At 32.7% G+C, this 18,349-nt stretch overlaps 1 protein-coding gene across 1 annotated transcript; it reads right to left on the reverse strand.

Moving 5' to 3' along the window:
* Window positions 1-1,090: 1,090 nt before the first annotated feature.
* On the reverse strand, window positions 1,091-17,618 carry LOC127706606 (carboxypeptidase N subunit 2-like). Its single transcript, XM_052211261.1, has 11 exons — window positions 17,556-17,618; window positions 16,764-16,835; window positions 15,669-15,731; window positions 15,061-15,132; window positions 11,227-11,295; window positions 10,464-10,535; window positions 5,304-5,375; window positions 3,099-3,170; window positions 2,555-2,707; window positions 1,676-1,753; window positions 1,091-1,229 (listed from the first exon to the last, which is right to left on the reverse strand). Exons 3-11 carry the CDS (start codon window positions 15,701-15,703, stop codon window positions 1,091-1,093), a joined length of 762 nt encoding a protein of 253 aa, XP_052067221.1. The 5' UTR covers window positions 15,704-15,731; window positions 16,764-16,835; window positions 17,556-17,618.
* Between the last annotated feature and the right edge of the window lie 731 nt (window positions 17,619-18,349).

Here is an 18,349-nt window from a genome sequence, read left to right on the forward strand (position 1 = left end):
TCAGATTTAACATACATATTTTAAAAAGAGCAAAGAGTGTTCAGAAAATGAAAACAAATTTCACATTTAAAGAGTTTATACAAAACTATGGCATCCAACAGTGACAAAAGTATGAGTAGTATTTTTTGTAAAACTTTTGTATTCCTAATTTGTATCATTTTTTTTATCACCTTACATCACATTCTGTTTTAACAGAAATTTGCATTGTCAGTATTCCTAGTTATCTGTGTTCCCTGTTTGTATATGACTGATTTTAAAAACCTTTCGAAATAAACATGATGAATGCTTCTGACTTGTTTCTTTTGTGTATTGTCTTCTGTAATTTGGGATTTTTTTCATCTCAATATGGTTAACACCTTCTTTCTTCTGTACTATAGTCCATATCTTTTAGTATAATGAATGGAATTTTTGAATATCTATACCTTTCTAATGCTAGTCTAAAAAATGAAAACAACTTACAGATAATTCAATACAGGTAAACATTTGAATCCATCCTCCTGAATATGTGTCTCATTAAGTCGATTTCCTCTCAAATTCAACAACTGTAAAACCTGTAGTTCACAGAAATCTGTATCGTTTATAATTGCTATCAAATTGCTTTGTAAAAACCTGTAAGGAAAATATTTTTTAATTATATTTCATAGGATTACATATGAAATAGGTAGAAATAAATTCATTTAGTTTAACTTAAATCTATATTTGTAACTTTAAAGGTCAAACTGTTTTGATATAAATGTTTAAATAAAGCTTCAATTTTTCAAGTTGCTTCTAAATCTATACATGCTATATGTCAAATAAGCATTAATGTTTACATTTTCTATTATCGTGAAAAAAAAATCTACCAATGTCTTTTTTTCTACCCTGAACATTGCTGGATAGGAATTCTAAGGTAATTTCCAAACAACATTTTCAATTATAGTAAAATGAAACTTTTCAAGTTCATCTGTTCCTGTTTGCCCTACCTTTCAAATTATGTTTTTTTTTAAATAATTGCCTTTGTAACACTTCCAAAAAGTCAGCATGGTTAAATAAATGACTGATATTTCATAAAAATAACACATAAATGCAATAACGTTCATTATCTAAAAACTTACAATTTCACAATATTAGGAGTGGTGGAAAAGGCTACAAGTAGTTTTTTCTTTCGAAGATAAGTTGATCTTAGTTTGATACCATAACCACTTTCCCCCAGCTCTGTTACATTTTTAATCAAATTATTGTCTGCATATCTGTAAAATAATGAAAATATGATATTCTATTGTACATGTATAAAAAATCTTTCCAAGGAAAAAGTGTGTCTCCTGCCATCAACAATTATTTATATAGGAAATAATGACATGGTTTGGTATTTTCATCCCCAAATATAATACAATCAAATACCAAAATAGCATGTGCACATCTTCATGTCATATCGAGGAAACTCTGTGCATATTTGATTGAATTCGGTTAAGAATTTTCTAAGGAATTTTGAATAAACAAATTGTGACACGGATAGGAAGACACAAGATGATAGATTACCTATATGAGTTCCTCTACTTTTGCTGTCTTGCAACACAATAACTAGCAATTTTGAAAAATTCCAGTCAAACTTTGTCAATAATATGAAAGATTTTTTTTAAGTTTATAAACTTCCAAAATTTTCTAATCGATTCTCAACGTATAAACAAAAACTTACAGTTCTATGAGTTCTGTAAAGTTTGCTTCCATAAAAACTTGATGTGGTAAATGCGTTAATCCATTTTGACTTATAAATCTGTAATATTCATTAATGACATATACTTAAAACAAATTCATACAAGTGATTTCATCTTTAACAAATAAGTTTTCATTGTTGACAAATAAATCTTCTAAAATGAATTTCTTTTACTTGAAATTATCAAGAAACTGAGAAAAAAGTCTGAAAAAAAGAATGCAAATTAAAAGAGTTGGGGTATATGTCAATGAGAAAGCAACCCAACAACCCAGAAAAGTATATAGACATATAAGAATATCTAAAATCAATTAAAAAACATACTTTAGAAGATTTCAAAATTCACAAAGTATTTAAAACTCTCTATTGTTTTGATGATGATTGATTGTTGGTGTTTAAGGCCACTTTCAGCCCTATTGGCTATATTGTTGGGGCCAGCTTTTATTGGCGGAGGAAGCTGGAGCGTCCAGAGAAAACATTGACCTTCAACAGGAAGATGGGCAATCCTAGTCAATTAAGATTTGAGTCAAAACACACCTACAATATGCAGGGTTTTAACCCACAACCTCAGTGTTGACAGGCTAGTGATACAGAAGCTGAACTACTTAGACCACTCGGCCAGCAAGGCCCAAATGATGACCAGTAGACATATCTGCCTTTTTTAAAGTATGCAATATGTCATGAGTCTTTCCAGGTTCACTGTGGAAAATCATCACTGTAGATTTTCATATTTCAGACTCTGGTCTAAAGAAGCCTCTCTAATTTGCAATCTTACCACATCTTACTTTTATAATGACTAGACTAAGAATATTTCTAGTCAATCTTTTATAATAATGCTACGACTCAGCTTTTTTAAATACTTACAGATATTTCAAAGCTTTACCAATGTTGATCATAGAATCAAACATAATGGTGGTCATCACTGGACTCTGACTGTGGAGTCTGAACTCAATCAACTTTTCAAGGTCAATAAAAGATTCAGAGGTCAGCTTTTCCAATTTGTTGTGATGAAGGTCCCTAAAAATACATTTTTAAATGTCATAACATTTCGTCGGCAAAATCTTATAGAAACTTTCCTTACCTTTTTAAAAATATTCTAGTATATAATCATAAAATTTATTGTGGTTTTTATGCACAAACAATTCAAAGAAAAACTTCACACTACATAACATAATAAAGGCCATATTCATACAATTGTCATTAAGGGACATAACTTTATTCTTCTGAAATTTGAGGCATATCACTCCTTATTTACTTCTGAATGCCACTAACACAGCTTCTGTTAATATAGTCTTCTAAACATTTTTGGATACTTGTATGATGAAAGTTAAATACTATTTGACAAAATATTTGACAAAATTTACATAAACATTTGTTTCAGATGTGACTGCTAAAGATAGTAACTCACAAATGTATCAGTTCTTTCAGATCTTCAAATACACCTTTTGGAATTTGTGATATACTGTTACCATGCAGTTCTCTGAAAAACAATTAATATAAAAAATAAGTCTTTACTGTTGACAATTTCCATCAATTACCTTCTTACATAGAGTACTTTTAAAATTATTATTTGAAAATTATAGCTTAACTGTTCATATTTACATAATATAGTCTGTTTGAAGGATTATCACTTTCATGCTTGTCTTCCATGCAAGCATAATGTAGATGTTGTAACTGTATGAAATTATAAATCTTGACTTAAAACCAGAATTACAATAAACAAAATAAGAGGAGAAAATGTGAACAGTCATTATCAGGATTCTAAAAATGCAGAAATGGTGATATTCTTCAATTCTTTTAAAACACTAGTTTTACCCCAGCATGTACAAGATATAAGATTTCGGCATATATGAATTAAGTAGAACATGGAAGGAACTGAAAGCTTGTCACACATTATGGCATACCAAGAAGAAGATGGGTGTCATATATAAGCTATGACTTGAAATAAATTGTTGAGAAAAAAGGGACAAAAATTTCAACAAGAGGCTTTCAAGAGCCTGAATCGCTCACCTGTAATTTTTTGCTTAAATCTTTCATCAATGATTATTTTTACTTTTCAATATATATTAACAAGTGGCTTTATAATGCCATTTAAATGTTCTCTGTATCTGTCATATTTTCTTCAAAAGCCAAAAAATGCATTTTACCCCTATGTTCCATTTTAGCCATAGTGGCTATGTTTCTTGACGTACAAGGAAATAAAATACAAAATTTAAACTAGATACTCTGAAACTCATTCAGCCCAAGTTTGGCTGAAATTGATTCTGCAGTTTCAAAGGAGAAGATTTTTTAAAGTAAGCAAACTAGATGAACAAATTGTGAAAATTTGTCTTTAAAGGGCAATTACTCCTTAAGGGGTCAATTGACAATTTTATTAATATAAAACTTATTTGTAGATTTTACTTTGCTGAACATTTTTGCTGTTTACAGTTTATCTTTATCTATAATAATATTCAAGATAATAATCAAAAACTGCAAAATTTCCTTAAAATTACCAGTTTAGTGGCAGCAACCCAACAATGGGTTGTTAGATTCATCTGATAGAACTTGACCTGATGAACAATTTTACCCTATGTCAGATTTGCTCTAAATGCTTTAGTTTTTGAGATATAAGCCAAAAACAGCATTTTACCCCTATGTTCTATTTTTAGCCATGGCGACCATTTTTTTTTACGAAACAGAAAATAAAACACAAATTTTATTCTAGATACCCTAAGGATCATTCAGCTTAAGTTTGGTTAGAATTGGTTCAGTGGTTTCAGAGGAGAAGATGTTTGAAATAGTTTACACAGGACGGACAATGAGGACAACGACAGACGACTACGACGACGGACATCAAGTGATGGCAAAAGCTCACATTTCCTTTGGAAAGGTGAGCTAAAAATATATATGACATTTGAAAGATATGTTTAGACCAACATGAAGTATAACATTGAAGAAACTGAAAACATTTCATACATTATCACATAACTAGATAAAGCTTGGGGCAATAAATCAAGAAGCTATGACTAAAAGTCGTTGAGAAAATTGTGACCAAAATGTGTTACCCACAAATAATGCAACAGGCGGACAGGGGTAATGCAGTATATTCTTCCTTTGGAACCAGGGTATAATTATATTATTCCTATTGATGATGATTGAATAGGACAATACACTTTAGTGTAGAAATGTCAGTTTTGATGTCACTATGACATCATAAATATGTTGAAATTGACTTATTTGACTTCCAAAAGGACATTTAACACATAGTTTTGGGCTAAATTTGACATTCGCCAAGTTCTAACTCAAAAAGATATTTACACAATTTTTTATTCAAAATTTAGTAAATATCTGTTTGGGTAAGGCTTAGGCCACACATTAAAATATCAATGACAAGATCTGTAGCTTTTTCAAGATGTATCCAATATTTCTCAAATGGGCCAATAGTGAAAAATTGAAGTATCTCCCAGTGCACAATAACAATATGTTTATTTAAAAGTATCAAAATCTTCTCATATCACATATTTCTATAAATCAATAGAAAATTTTGGTGTGCTGTCATATTTATAATTGATAAATCAGTAATTTAACGTCTTGTATATGCACTGTTAATTCTAATCTTTGTAAAACTTACAAAATTTTCAGGTTTTGCATCTGGTTGAAAGCTCCTCTCTGAACATACTGGATAGCATTGTTACTGAGATTCCTAAAATCAACAGATGTGATATTGGTACACAAAAAAAATCATCCCATTTCACTACATTGCCTTTTTTGGCAGTCGTATATTTCTAGGTCTGAGTTTTCACTCATTCAGTCTTTAAAAGACGCTAACTGGCATAGAAAAATTTGTAACGGTTCCGCGGAACCCAGTGTCTCGCCTACTTTTGCTGTTAATCGCAGGCTCAACAAAAATGAGGAAAAAAATTAATAAAAATATTCCTCTCTATACTATCTTTTGATTGTAAGTAGCTTTTGTCCAAGTTTATGAATCTAATAAATGTTTTAAAAACTTAAACTGCAAACTGTATGTAATGTTAACTGGAAGAAAAACTAAGTCCATTTATAAGTAAAATACGGAAAAAATGGAACAAAATTTTATCAAAATTTCCTTCTAGATACTAGCTTTTAATCATAAACAAGCTTCTGTCCAAGTTTGGTACAAATCCAGGATAGTTTAAGAAAGTTGTTAAAATTTAAAAGAAATTTAACCACAGAGTGAATGTAATGTAAACTGGCAGAAAAACTAAGTCCATTTATAAGTTAAATACGAATAAACTGGATTTTTTTTACAAAATTTACTTCTGAATACTATCTTATGATCATAAACAAGCTTCTGTCCAAGTTTGGTACAAATCCAGGACAGTTTAAGAAAGTTGTTAAAATTTTAAAAACTTTAACCACAGAGTGAATGTAATGTTTCCTGGCAGAAAAACTAAGTCCATTTATAAGTAAAATACGGAAAAAATGGATTTTTTTTTTACAAAATTTACTTCTGGATACTATCTTATGATCATAAACAAGCTTCTGTCCAAGTTTGGTAGAATTCCAGGATAGTTTAAGAAAGTTATTAAAATTTCAAAAACTTTTAACCACAGAGTGAATATTTGTGGACGCCGCCGCCGACGACACCGACGGAATGTAGGATCGCTATGTCTCGCTTTTTCGACAAAAGTTGAAGGCTCGACAAAAACAGCTAACACTTGTTGTAAAAGTATATTCTGTGAAATGATAATGGACTTATCCCCCTTTGAAACTACAGAACACTGTGGAAGACAAAAAAAAAGCGAAAATGGAAAATGGCATCTAACTTTTAAAATAACAGACAATTGCATAGTAATGGTTATGTTAGCTTATTCCCTGAATGATCTCTTATTTTTCTACTCCAAATTTAATTTGTTACCTTTTTACTAGAGATATATTATTATGGTTTTATTATCTTACCAAATCAAGTGTATCAAGCAATAGATGTTACATGATTTGCAAGAGATAGCACAGAATTGTGCCAAGGTATGACTTGTACTAAAGTTTTAATTATTAAAAATAACTCCTTTGAAATTGTGCATTTGGGATATCTTAACAATTTAAATGAACATGTTTTTATTAAAGCAAAGATTAAAAGAAGATGCCCATACTGTTTTTTTTTCTTTTATTGCTTTCCCCTAAAGCATTTAATCATATATCACCATGGATGAACATTATAAGTTTTAGTAAATTCACAAAATTTAATTTTAATCTTACATTGTATGACTGCTCATGATTTTGTACTCATTATCCTTAAACAAGTTTAATGTTTTGGGAAAGAAAGCAGCAAGTTGACTTGCATAATCTCAATTAAAGGAAAATACAGTAGGGAATACTTTACGCCTGAGACAGACATCCCCATTCACAAAGAACAGTTATTGCATTCCATATTTAAAGTCTTTCATGTGCATAGTAGCAAATATCTGTATAGTTTTGTTTATCTTTTTAAAAGATTGTAAGCATGTAACATCTTCTATAATTATGACTAAAGAAAAGAACTCCCAATTTCTATTACTCAACTCATGGTTGTCTCTGAAGGTCAAGATATCTATATGGGAAACAAATCAAAAACAACAAGCATTCTGAGAGAATTGCATGGCAATACATAGTTCCCTACCAGATAAAAATTCATTGTACTGGAACAAAATGCTAACTTGATCTATAACTTGTCATGGTGTAAACTATATAACAAATATCAAATCGATATCTTCAAGCATGACAAAAAAAGTGTGGAAAACTGATTATTTGCGTGAATTTTCTAAGTTCAAGGACCATAACTCTGCAAAACAATCATTTGAACCGAACATAATTCGAACATGATCTGTAACTTGTCATGGTAAAACTATATACAAAATATCACATCAATATCTTCAAGCATTACAAAAAAAAAGTGTGGAAAACTGATTATTTGCATGAATTTTCTAAGTCCAAGGACCATAACTTTGCACAAAATCATCAGACCGGAACAAAATTTTAACTTGATCTGTAACTTGTCATTGTTAAACTACATACCAAATATCAAATCAATATATTAAAGCATTACAAAAAAGGATGGAAAACTGATTATTTGCGTGAATTTTCTAAGTCCAAGGACCATAACTCTGCACAAAATCATCAGACGGGAACAAAATTTGACCTTGATCTGTAACTGGTCATGATAAAACTATATACCAAATATCAAATCAATATCTTTAAGCATGAAGAAAAAAAGTGTGGAAAACTGATTTGCCGGACTGAAGGATGGACAGACAGACAGACAGACAGTAGGGGACTTTAAACATCTTTTATTTACTCATTTGCTGCATTGCATTCAGGGGTTGAGCTGCCATTAGGCACTTTAGGCACGTGCCTTCACATAATTTTTCACAAATATTTTTTTATAAAAAAAAAAAAATGACAATTGTCTGTAGATTCACGTGAAGTCGTCAAAACTCTTTAGTTATCAAATGTCATTTGTACACTAGTCTAGTATCATCCTTGGTAAATGAAGTATTGGATAGAATTGTATATACATTATATTAGTCCCCTCTAACAGGAAATTTGTTTTGCATGCACAAGTATAAAAATTGCGGTTTTTATCCAACGCAATCATAGGTTTGAACGTTGTTTTCAATTTAGACTTGTCCATTATATTAAACCTTATATAGAAACTAAAAACTAGAACTTTGGTTCACTTCTATCAACAAATACTCGAATAAACCTCAATGCTCAAACCAAACACTGACATTTTATTCTTAGATACATGATTTTTTTTCATTAGTTGTTGTTGGTTTCAACTAGCTTTCTACTGGGTCTTCATCCGACCTACAATAAAACCCTTGCCAAAGTGGGGAGTCCATTTGGCTGTGCGTATATAGAAATACGCATTCACATATGTCTGGTCAGAATGGGGATGTTAAATCCGATGCCTAAAGGAGAGAGAATGCTGGGACCACGCTCTCTGCATGTTAAGAACACTTGCAACAAGTCTTTGAGGAGTCTGTAGGTGGTTTGCTGAAAGACAAAATATCTGTCCCTATCCAATAAACCCTCTTTTTGCAATGGCATTTCCAAATTTCCAGACTTTCATCCTGGATGACCCCTATTACAGGACCTACCTGTTGTATTTATTGTAAATTTGTTTTTGTCCTCAACATGCACGAACTATTTGCCACTGGACACTTAGCAATCAATCAATCAACTAGCTTTCAGTAACTTCGAGTACTCTCAGATATGTGTCGTATAATGACCATAATTTTTCAAATTCCTTAGCAGGTAGGAATTTTACAGAACAGGATATCAGAAAATATGAATTTCTTGATGATTTTGTTAGATAGTATGAACAGAACTGAGCTCCTGCATTAGGCATCTACTGTGTGTGTGCGTGTGTTTGTGTGGCCGGGGAGGGTAAATGTTAAGAATCAAAAGATGAATGGTCGATGCCAAGCCCAATGGATAGTATTATTATATAGTAGTCTCAGTGTTTACATGCCTATTTTTTAATAAAGGATCATCAATATGTACTATCAATTGACATATATATCAATTATCCTCAATCAGAAAGGAATAGATATGGAAATACTAAACAGGATGTACTGATTAATTAAAGGGTTAATTTGCTGTTACAAAATTTTGGAATTATTAAAAATTAAGGAATGTATCTCCCTCATGAAAAGCTCTGATTCCTTGCCCGGCTTTGGCTATACTTTTTTGTCCTTTTTGGTTTATAGCTCCATCTTTTTAATAAGCTTTGGATTTTCAAATATTTTGGCCTCAAGCATCACTGAAGAGACATTGATTGTCGAAATGCGCATCTGGTGCAGAAAAAATAGTAACTTTATGTTATTACGCTGATCTACTGTAACGCTGGGCATTGCATATTATAAATAATTTTATTTTTTTAAGATTTCCGATTGTACTGCGTTAATTCATCAGTCAGATGTTATTGTAAAATTATATATAATTCTTCAAACTTTTCTTTATGTATATTTTCATGATAAAATGACCAGTAAATTTAATGTTTTTTGTACACAAAAATTGGAAAGTAAAAATGCTAAAAACCGTTTTCTGTTTTCCTTTGGAGGGCTTCCCCCCCCCCCCCCCCCTTAACCCCCTGCTGCAATTTGTGCCTACAGTTTATTTGATACATATCTATGCCCCTGGCATTGTAGTAACACAAATGTTAAAAGATCAAAAGATACAACCTCTCAATGAAATATTCAAAAATAGCTAAATTGATATTTTATCAAATGATAGGTTTAAAAATCTTTTTAAAAAACACATTTCTGAGAAATAACGAAACAGCAATACTAATAGGCCGCTTCAGAATCTAAAGGACAATGGGTAATTTTATTGTTCGTACCGCAAAATGAAAATAACGTCACATCATTGGTTGAATTTCAATTGTTTAGGATGTTGTTAACCAATCACGACGCTTTGGTGTACACTTTTGAAAATATTACCCAGAATGCATTAGATTCTGAAATGGCGAATTTCAAACAGACAACTTACAGATGGACGAATGTTGAAGTATTTAATGGTAATAAATGGTTTGATGAGATCTTGGTCAGCTGATTACTCTCTATTCCACTGAAATACAAAATTAATTTATATTTTAACACAAAGAGGTGTAAAGTAATTGGAAACATGCTTAATTATGCTTGAAAGTCTAGTATAAAGTGAAAATTAGAAGTTAAAGGATATCTTTTAAAAAAGATATTTTACAATATATGATACCTGATCTTCCTCTTGTAACATGAAACAATAGTAAAATCTGACACTCTTATATACTTACAAATACATGATATTTGGAATTTCACCAAGTGATGCTGCTGGAAAATTAACAAACTCATTGCCTCCAAGGCTCCTACAAGTGTAAATCAAATTCCAATGGTTATTTTTTTTAAAACTTGTTTGTCAATTTTATAAATGTTAGCAAAGGGAGACAACCCTTACATTAAAGGATCCTTGAATTGACAATGCAAACTTTTGAAATTTCATGTTGACTTGAACAATGGCTTTAAAGAATTTTCACTTGCTTTGTGTAGACAGGGATCACTGTAAAACTTAGAAATTGTTCCCCTTCACAAAATAATATAAATTTTATTTATGAAAGAAACAAATTATGTTGAATCTAATTCCAGTGTTAATACAAAAACGGATCTTTTGTTCAAGACAGATAAATGTATTTTATTAACTGTAGCATGTTCTTTTCCAGGGGGGGGGGGGGGGGGGAGTTGCATTAAAAACAAATTTTGCAAAAAGAATAAAATATTTATTGATATGTATGGTCATTATCTTTGCTTATTGCTTCTAACTCAAAGAGAGGCAAAAGGTACCAAAGGGACATTCAAACTCATAAGTAGAAAATAAACTGACCAGGCCACGGCATAAAAAAAAGAAAAAGACCAACAGACCAAAAACTGGGGGTGATCTCAGTTGCTCTGGAAGGGTTAGCAGATCCTGCTTCACATGTGGCACCTGTCATCTTGCTCATGTTAGTACAAACCTGGTAATTAGTCTAATTCGATAGGTCAACTAAGTCTACATAAACTTACACTAGTCGGAGATTTGAACCATTGATAAATCCTGATGGTAACCAATAAATCTTATTGTTAGTCAAAGCTCTGAAATTAAATAGGAATTTTAATTAAGCCAGGTTGTTCAGAACATCTGAATAAAAAATATATGATCAACTAGAAGACTTACATCTACTGTCTGGTAGTGTTCCCTTGTAAAACTTGCTGATATTTTATAATACCTGGTACAGTGTACCCTTGTAAAACTTGCTGACATTCTATAGTACCTGGTAGTGTTCCCTTGTTAAATGTACAGATATAATATATTGCTTGGTAGAGTTCCCTTGTAAAACTTACAGATATTCTAGAGTGCTTGGTAGTGTTCCCTTGTAAAACTTACAGATATTCTAGAGTGCTTGGTAGTGTTCCCTTGTAAAACTTACAGATATTCTAGAGTGCTTGGTAGTGTTCCCTTGTAAAACGTACTGACATTCTATAGGGCTTGTTAGTCAGGAGCCTGTAATTCAGTGGTTGTCGTTTGTTGCTGTACATGTGTTACATATTTGTTTTTCGTTCATTATTTTGTACATAAATTAGGCCATTAGTTTTCTCGTTTAAATTATTTTATATTTGTCATTTCGAGGCCTTTTATAGCTGACTATGCGGTATGAGCTTTGCTCATTCTTGAAGGCCGTACGGTGACCTATAGCTGTTAATTTCTGTGTCATTTGGTCTCTTGTGAAGAGTTGTCTCATTGGCAATCATACCACATCTTCTATTTTATATTGTTAGTGTCCACTTGCAAAACATACTGACATTTATAGTGCTTGGTAGTATTCCCTTGTAAAACTTACAGATATTCTATAGTACCTGGTTGTGTTCCCTTGTAAAACTTACAGACATTCTACATTCTAGAGTGCTTGATAGCGTTCCTTTCTAAAACTTACAGACATTCTACATTCTAGAGTGCTTGGTAGTGTTCCCTTGTAAAATGTACTGACATTCTAGAGTGCTTGGTAGTGTTCCCTTGTAAAATGTACTGACATTCTAGAGAGCTTGTTAGTATTCCCTTGTAAAACTTACAGATATTCCAGAGTGTTTGGTAGCGTTACCTTGTAAAATGTACTGACATTCTAGAGAGCTTGTTAGTGTTCCCTTGTAAAACTTACAGATATTCTAGAGTGCTTGGTAGTGTTCCCTTGTAAAACTTACAGATATTCTAGAGTGCTTGGTAGTGTTCCCTTGTAAAACTTACAGATATTCTAGAGTGCTTGGTAGTGTTCCCTTGTAAAACTTACAGACATTCTAGAGTGTGTGGTAGTGTTCCCTTGTAAAACTTACAGATATTCTAGAGTGCTTGGTAGTGTTCCCTTGTGAAACATACAGACATTATAGAGTGCTTGGTAGTTTTCCCTTGTAAAACTTACAGACATTCTACATTCTAGAGTGCTTGTTAGTGTTCCCTTGTAAAACTTACAGATATTCTAGAGTGCTTGGTAGTGTTCCCTTGTAAAACGTACTGACATTCTAGAGTGCTTGTTAGTGTTCCCTTGTAAAACTTACAGATATTCTAGAGTGCTTGGTAGTGTTCCCTTGTAAAACTTACAGATATTCTAGCGTGCTTGGTAGTGTTCCCTTGTAAAACTTACAGATATTCTAGAGTGCTTGGTAGTGTTCCCTTGTAAAACTTACAGACATTCTAGAGTGTGTGGTAGTGTTCCCTTGTAAAACTTACAGATATTCTAGAGTGCTTGGTAGTGTTCCCTTGTGAAACATACAGACATTATAGAGTGCTTGGTAGTTTTCCCTTGTAAAACTTACAGACATTCTACATTCTAGAGTGCTTGTTAGTGTTCCCTTGTAAAACTTACAGATATTCTAGAGTGCTTGGTAGTGTTCCCTTGTAAAACATACTGACATTCTAGAGTGCTTGTTAGTGTTCCCTTGTAAAACTTACAGACATTCTAGAGTGTGTGGTAGTGTTCCCTTGTAAAACTTACAGATATTCTAGAGTGCTTGGTAGTGTTCCCTTGTGAAACATACAGACATTATAGAGTGCTTGGTAGTTTTCCCTTGTAAAACTTACAGACATTCTACATTCTAGAGTGCTTGTTAGTGTTCCCTTGTAAAACTTACAGACATTCTAGAGTGCTTGGTAGTGTTCCCTTGTAAAACGTACTGACATTCTAGAGTGCTTGTTAGTGTTCCCTTGTAAAACTTACAGACATTCTAGAGTGCTTGGTAGTGTTCCCTTGTAAAACTTACAGATATTCTAGAGTGCTTGGTAGTGTTCCCTTGTAAAACTTACAGATATTCTAGAGTGCTTGGTAGTGTTCCCTTGTAAAACGTACAGACATTCTAGAGTGCTTGGTTGTGTTCCCTTGTAAAACTTACAGATATTCTAGAGTGCTTGGTAGTGTTCCCTTGTTAAACGTACTGACATTCTAGAGTGCTTGGTAGTTTTCCCTTGTAAAATGTACTGACATTCTAGAGTGCTTCTTAGTGTTCCCATGTAAACCTTACAGATATTCTAGAGTGCTTGGTAGTGTTCCCTTGTAATTTGTAAAACTTACAGACATTCTAGAGTGCTTGGTAGTGTTCCCTTGTAAAACTAACAGACATTCTATAGTGCTTGGTAATGTTCCCTTGTAAAACTTACAGATATTCTAGAGTGCTTGGTAGTGTTCCCTTGTAAAACGTACTGACATTCTAGAGTGCTTGGTAGAGTTCCCTTGTAAAACATACTGACATTCTAGAGTGCTTGGTAGTGTTCCCTTGTAAAACTTACAGACATTCTACATTCTAGAGTGCTTGTTAGTGTTCCTTTGTAAAACTTACAGATATTCTAGAGAGCTTGGTTGTGTTCCCTTGTAAAACTTACAGACATTCTACATTATAGAGTGCTTGATAGCGTTCCCTTCTAAAACTTACAGACATTCTACATTCTAGAGTGCTTGGTAGTGTTCCCTTGTAAAACATACTGACATTCTAGAGTGCTTGTTAGTATTCCCTTGTAAAACTTACAGATATTCTAGAGTGCTTGGTAGTGTTCCCTTGTAAAACTTACAGATATTCTAGAGTGCTTGGTAGTGTTCCCTTGTAAAACTTACAGATATTCCTAAGTGCTTGGTAGTCTTCCCTTGTAAAACGTACTGACATTTTAGAGTGCTTGGTAGTTTTCCCTTGTAAAATGTACTGACATTCTAGAGTGCTTGTTAGTGTTCTCATGTAAAACTTACTGATATTCTAGAGTGCTTCGTAGTGTTCCCTTGTAAAACTTACAGACATTCTAGAGTGTTTGGTTGTGTTCCCTTGTAAAACTTACAGATATTCTAGAGTGCTTGGTAGTGTTCCCTTGTAAAACTTACAGACATTTTATAGTGCTTGGTAATGTTCCCTTGTCAAACTTACAGATATTCTAGAATGCTTGGTAGTTTTCCTTGTAAAACTTACATTCTAGAGTACTTGGCAGTGTTCCCTTGAAAAACGTACTGACATTCTAGAGTGCTTGGTAGTTTTCCCTTGTAAAACGTACTGACATTTTAGAGTGCTTGTTAGTGTTCCCTTGTAAAACTTAGATATTTTAGTGTGTTTGGTAGTGTTCCCTTGTAAAACTAATAGACATTCTAGAGTGCTTGGTAGTCTTCCCTTGAAAAACTGAGATATTTTAGAGTGTTTGGTAGTGTTCCCTTGTAAAACTTACAGACATTCTAGAGTGCTTGGTAGTGTTCCCTTGTAAAACGTACAGACATTCTAGAGTGCTTGGTAGTGTTCCCTTGAAAAACTGAGATATTCTACAGTGTTTGGTAGTGTTCCCTTGTAAAAGTTACAGATATTCTATTGTGACTGGTTGTGTTCCCTTGTAATACTTACAGATATTCTATAGTATCTGGAAGGGTTCCCTTGTATTTAGAATCCAGTGTTATACTGTTGTCTATCAAATTCCTACAAATAGAAAGAGACATGATTAATTACATTGAGCATGTTGAGTGATTTGTGCTTTGATGATCCAAGGCATTCAAGTAAATTGTATCTCTATAGGCAAAATCATGAACTTTTGAGGTTTACCAACCACTAATTACCCCAGTACCCCCTTACCAGGATTTCAACAAATCACAACATGTTCTTAGTTCTCTAAGGCTGTACCTTCCAAAAACAGGGAAGGAAGGTGGGAAATTTGAAATGCCACTGGAAAATGAGGGTAGGGACAGAAGTTCAGTCTTGCAACAAACAGGCCACCTACTAAACCCTCAAAGAGATGTTGCAAGGGTGTTTAAATGTGCAGACAGTTTGGCACTCTATCTACACAAGGCATTTGATTTAAGGTCCACATTTTGACAGGACATAGCTGTGAAATTATACATCCCACAAAGCCAAAAAGACACCACACTTTGGCAAAAGTATTACTGCTGAGAAGAAGACCAAAAGATGAACATATTTCTATACCCCAGTCAACCCTTGGGATATCATCCTCTACTTACAGGGTGGTTATCTGTGATTTGCTGACATCTGGCATAAAAGTTAGACCACTCTTGCGAATTGTTCTGTAAATATAAAATACAAAATATAATGTTGATACTATAATATGTGTTTAGATTAATATGTGGAATTTTTAAACTCATGAATATAGTTTTTTCGTACCAATTCCAGGCTATTTAAGAAATAAGGACTAATATTACATGATACAATAGTCAAAAACTAAGACTATAGTCTTATAGGTCTTATATTTTATAGGCCAATAAAAAAAAAGTTTTATTATAAGAGTTAACATAAATATACAAGATTGAGTAAGATAGCATGTAAAGAAAGAACCAATTTGCCAACCATGTGTATACAGTTGAGTTAGTGTGTATTACACGCAATAAAATCTATGGCAAGAGTGCATGATACACCCTTATTGCAGTGCCTGCATATGGAGTATATATTTCCCAGTTGATACAATATTCCAGAGTTTGCATTTCCTATCATGATTTCCCTGATGAAGTGTTGCTGCTTACAAGGAAGCTATATTAGACCAAGAGTTCCAAGTGGTGAAGTTGAAATTGTCCCTTCGAAATTTTTTGGGACACAATCAAGAGTTACTTGACAGTTATGGAATTATCTATTTCACAGATGATGACGGATATGTTCCAAATTTCATAACCACAATCCTGTCATCTTTTCCTTGATTGTGACCTACCAAATTAGACTAACTACTGGATTTGTACTTGTGTGGGTGCCACATGTGGAGCAGGATCTGCGTACCCTTTTGAAACACCTGAGATCACTCCAAGATTTTGGTAAGGTTCATGTTGTTCAGTCTTTAGTTTTCTATATTGTGTTTTGTGTCCTGTTGTTTGTCTTTTGATTTTGTCTTTTTTTTCCATGGCCTTGTCAATCTATTTTCAACTTATGAGTTTGAATGTCCCTTTGGAATATGTACCCAATTTTGCTGATGCTTGTCCTGTCTTATACGTTCATAATCAGTCTGCTATTTGAAAATATAAGGAAATCAAATTGAAGATTGATTCTATGTGAAGGCAATAGCTTTCATGGCCTCTCAGACTAAAACTAATTAAAAGATAAATTGTACTCACAATGTGGTTAAACCAGTTATGTTGGAAAATGTATCTTCTGAAATATTTGTAAAAGTACATCCTAAAAAGTTTCTGAAAAACAAAAAAAAAACATACATTAACTAAGGAAAGTTACTTCTCAAACTTCTTATATACAATCAGAAAGATTTTTAAATGCAATTGAGTGAATAATTAAAGTCATATACAACGAGTTTCTTGAAATGTTAATGTTATTGAAATTATTGAACAAATGCATGTATATATACTAAACTAAGTCTTGCATGCAGGTTTTTTTTATATTTATTACACATCGAACAAATGCATGTATATATACTAAACTAAGTCTTGCATGCAGGTTTTTTTATATTTATTACACATCTATAATGTATTTATTGACAAATAATATTTCATTCAGTGATTGTTGATCGCTAGCTGATTAATTTTTGAGTTTGTTGCCAAAGTTTACCAGATGGTGATATTGATACACAATGAAGACAGAGCATGTGGATAACATGACAGATAAGTCAATTGAAAGAGCCAGGATATTTGTTTTTATATTTTCCATGTGTTCCCATTTGCTAATCAAACTTTTCCTTAACAGAAATGATTTTTTGTATTAAATTTTTTCTTTAAGAATCTGTTATTACTATTTACCTTCAAGAGAACTTTTGTTTGCATTCTTTCATCACTTTTTTTTTAAGTTTGAAGTTTCATATGACTTTAATTTGAATTGGATATATAACCAGCATTTTCAAAAGGCACAAACCCATGAAATACCAAAAATTTAGTTGACAATTTCAAGAGAGTACTCACATAGAAGTTGCTGTGACTGGAAATGTTTCAGCTGTAACATTATCTGGAATAGTGAGCCCTGTCACAGACCTTTAAAAAGAGATTGAACATCAAGTGAATAAGTACATTTTTTTAATTAACAAATCTCATTAAGCTAGTAATGTAAATACGGCGTGAACACAATACGAGAACGTCACTTATTTCATATATTTAAGAATTGAATGCTTCTTTTTGTAAATTGGGTTGTAAAATCATTGACCGAAGTACACTTTGTATGAAGCGTGGAAGCGCTTCATTCTAAAAATGTGTGCACGGTCAACGCTTGGGCATTTCTAGATCGATTACAACTTATAACATGTAGAACGTTTTCTTCCTCTATTCACATATTCTCGACAGCTAGTCCTTAAAATCTAAGAGGCTCAAAGGAGCCTTAATCATGTGTCTTGTTTAGTTTGGCCTAATTTGAGCAGATATAATAAAAATAAAATGCTCCGCAGGGTGCAGCTTGATACGACCGCAGAGGTCGAACCCTGAACAGTTGGGGCAAGTATGGATACAACATTCAAGCAGTGTTCTCCCCAGGATATTTGGATAGCACCAGGGTAACGCGTGTGGACTTCTTGGTGAAATATTTCATGCAATCAGTTGTGTCTTGTCGCGTCGCTTAGCTCTAGTTACTGTAGTTTTTATGTCTCTTGTTTTGTTTTAATACTGTGGTACTGTGTTATGTAGACATTGATTCAGAAAATTATTGGTAAAAAAGAAGTAAATCAAAAAACAGTTTGTATACTTTAATATTTTTTTAAAATAAATAA

This window comes from Mytilus californianus, unplaced genomic scaffold, assembly GCF_021869535.1.
Source record: "Mytilus californianus isolate M0D057914Y unplaced genomic scaffold, xbMytCali1.0.p SCAF_6, whole genome shotgun sequence".
Lineage (NCBI taxonomy): Eukaryota > Metazoa > Mollusca > Bivalvia > Mytilida > Mytilidae > Mytilus > Mytilus californianus.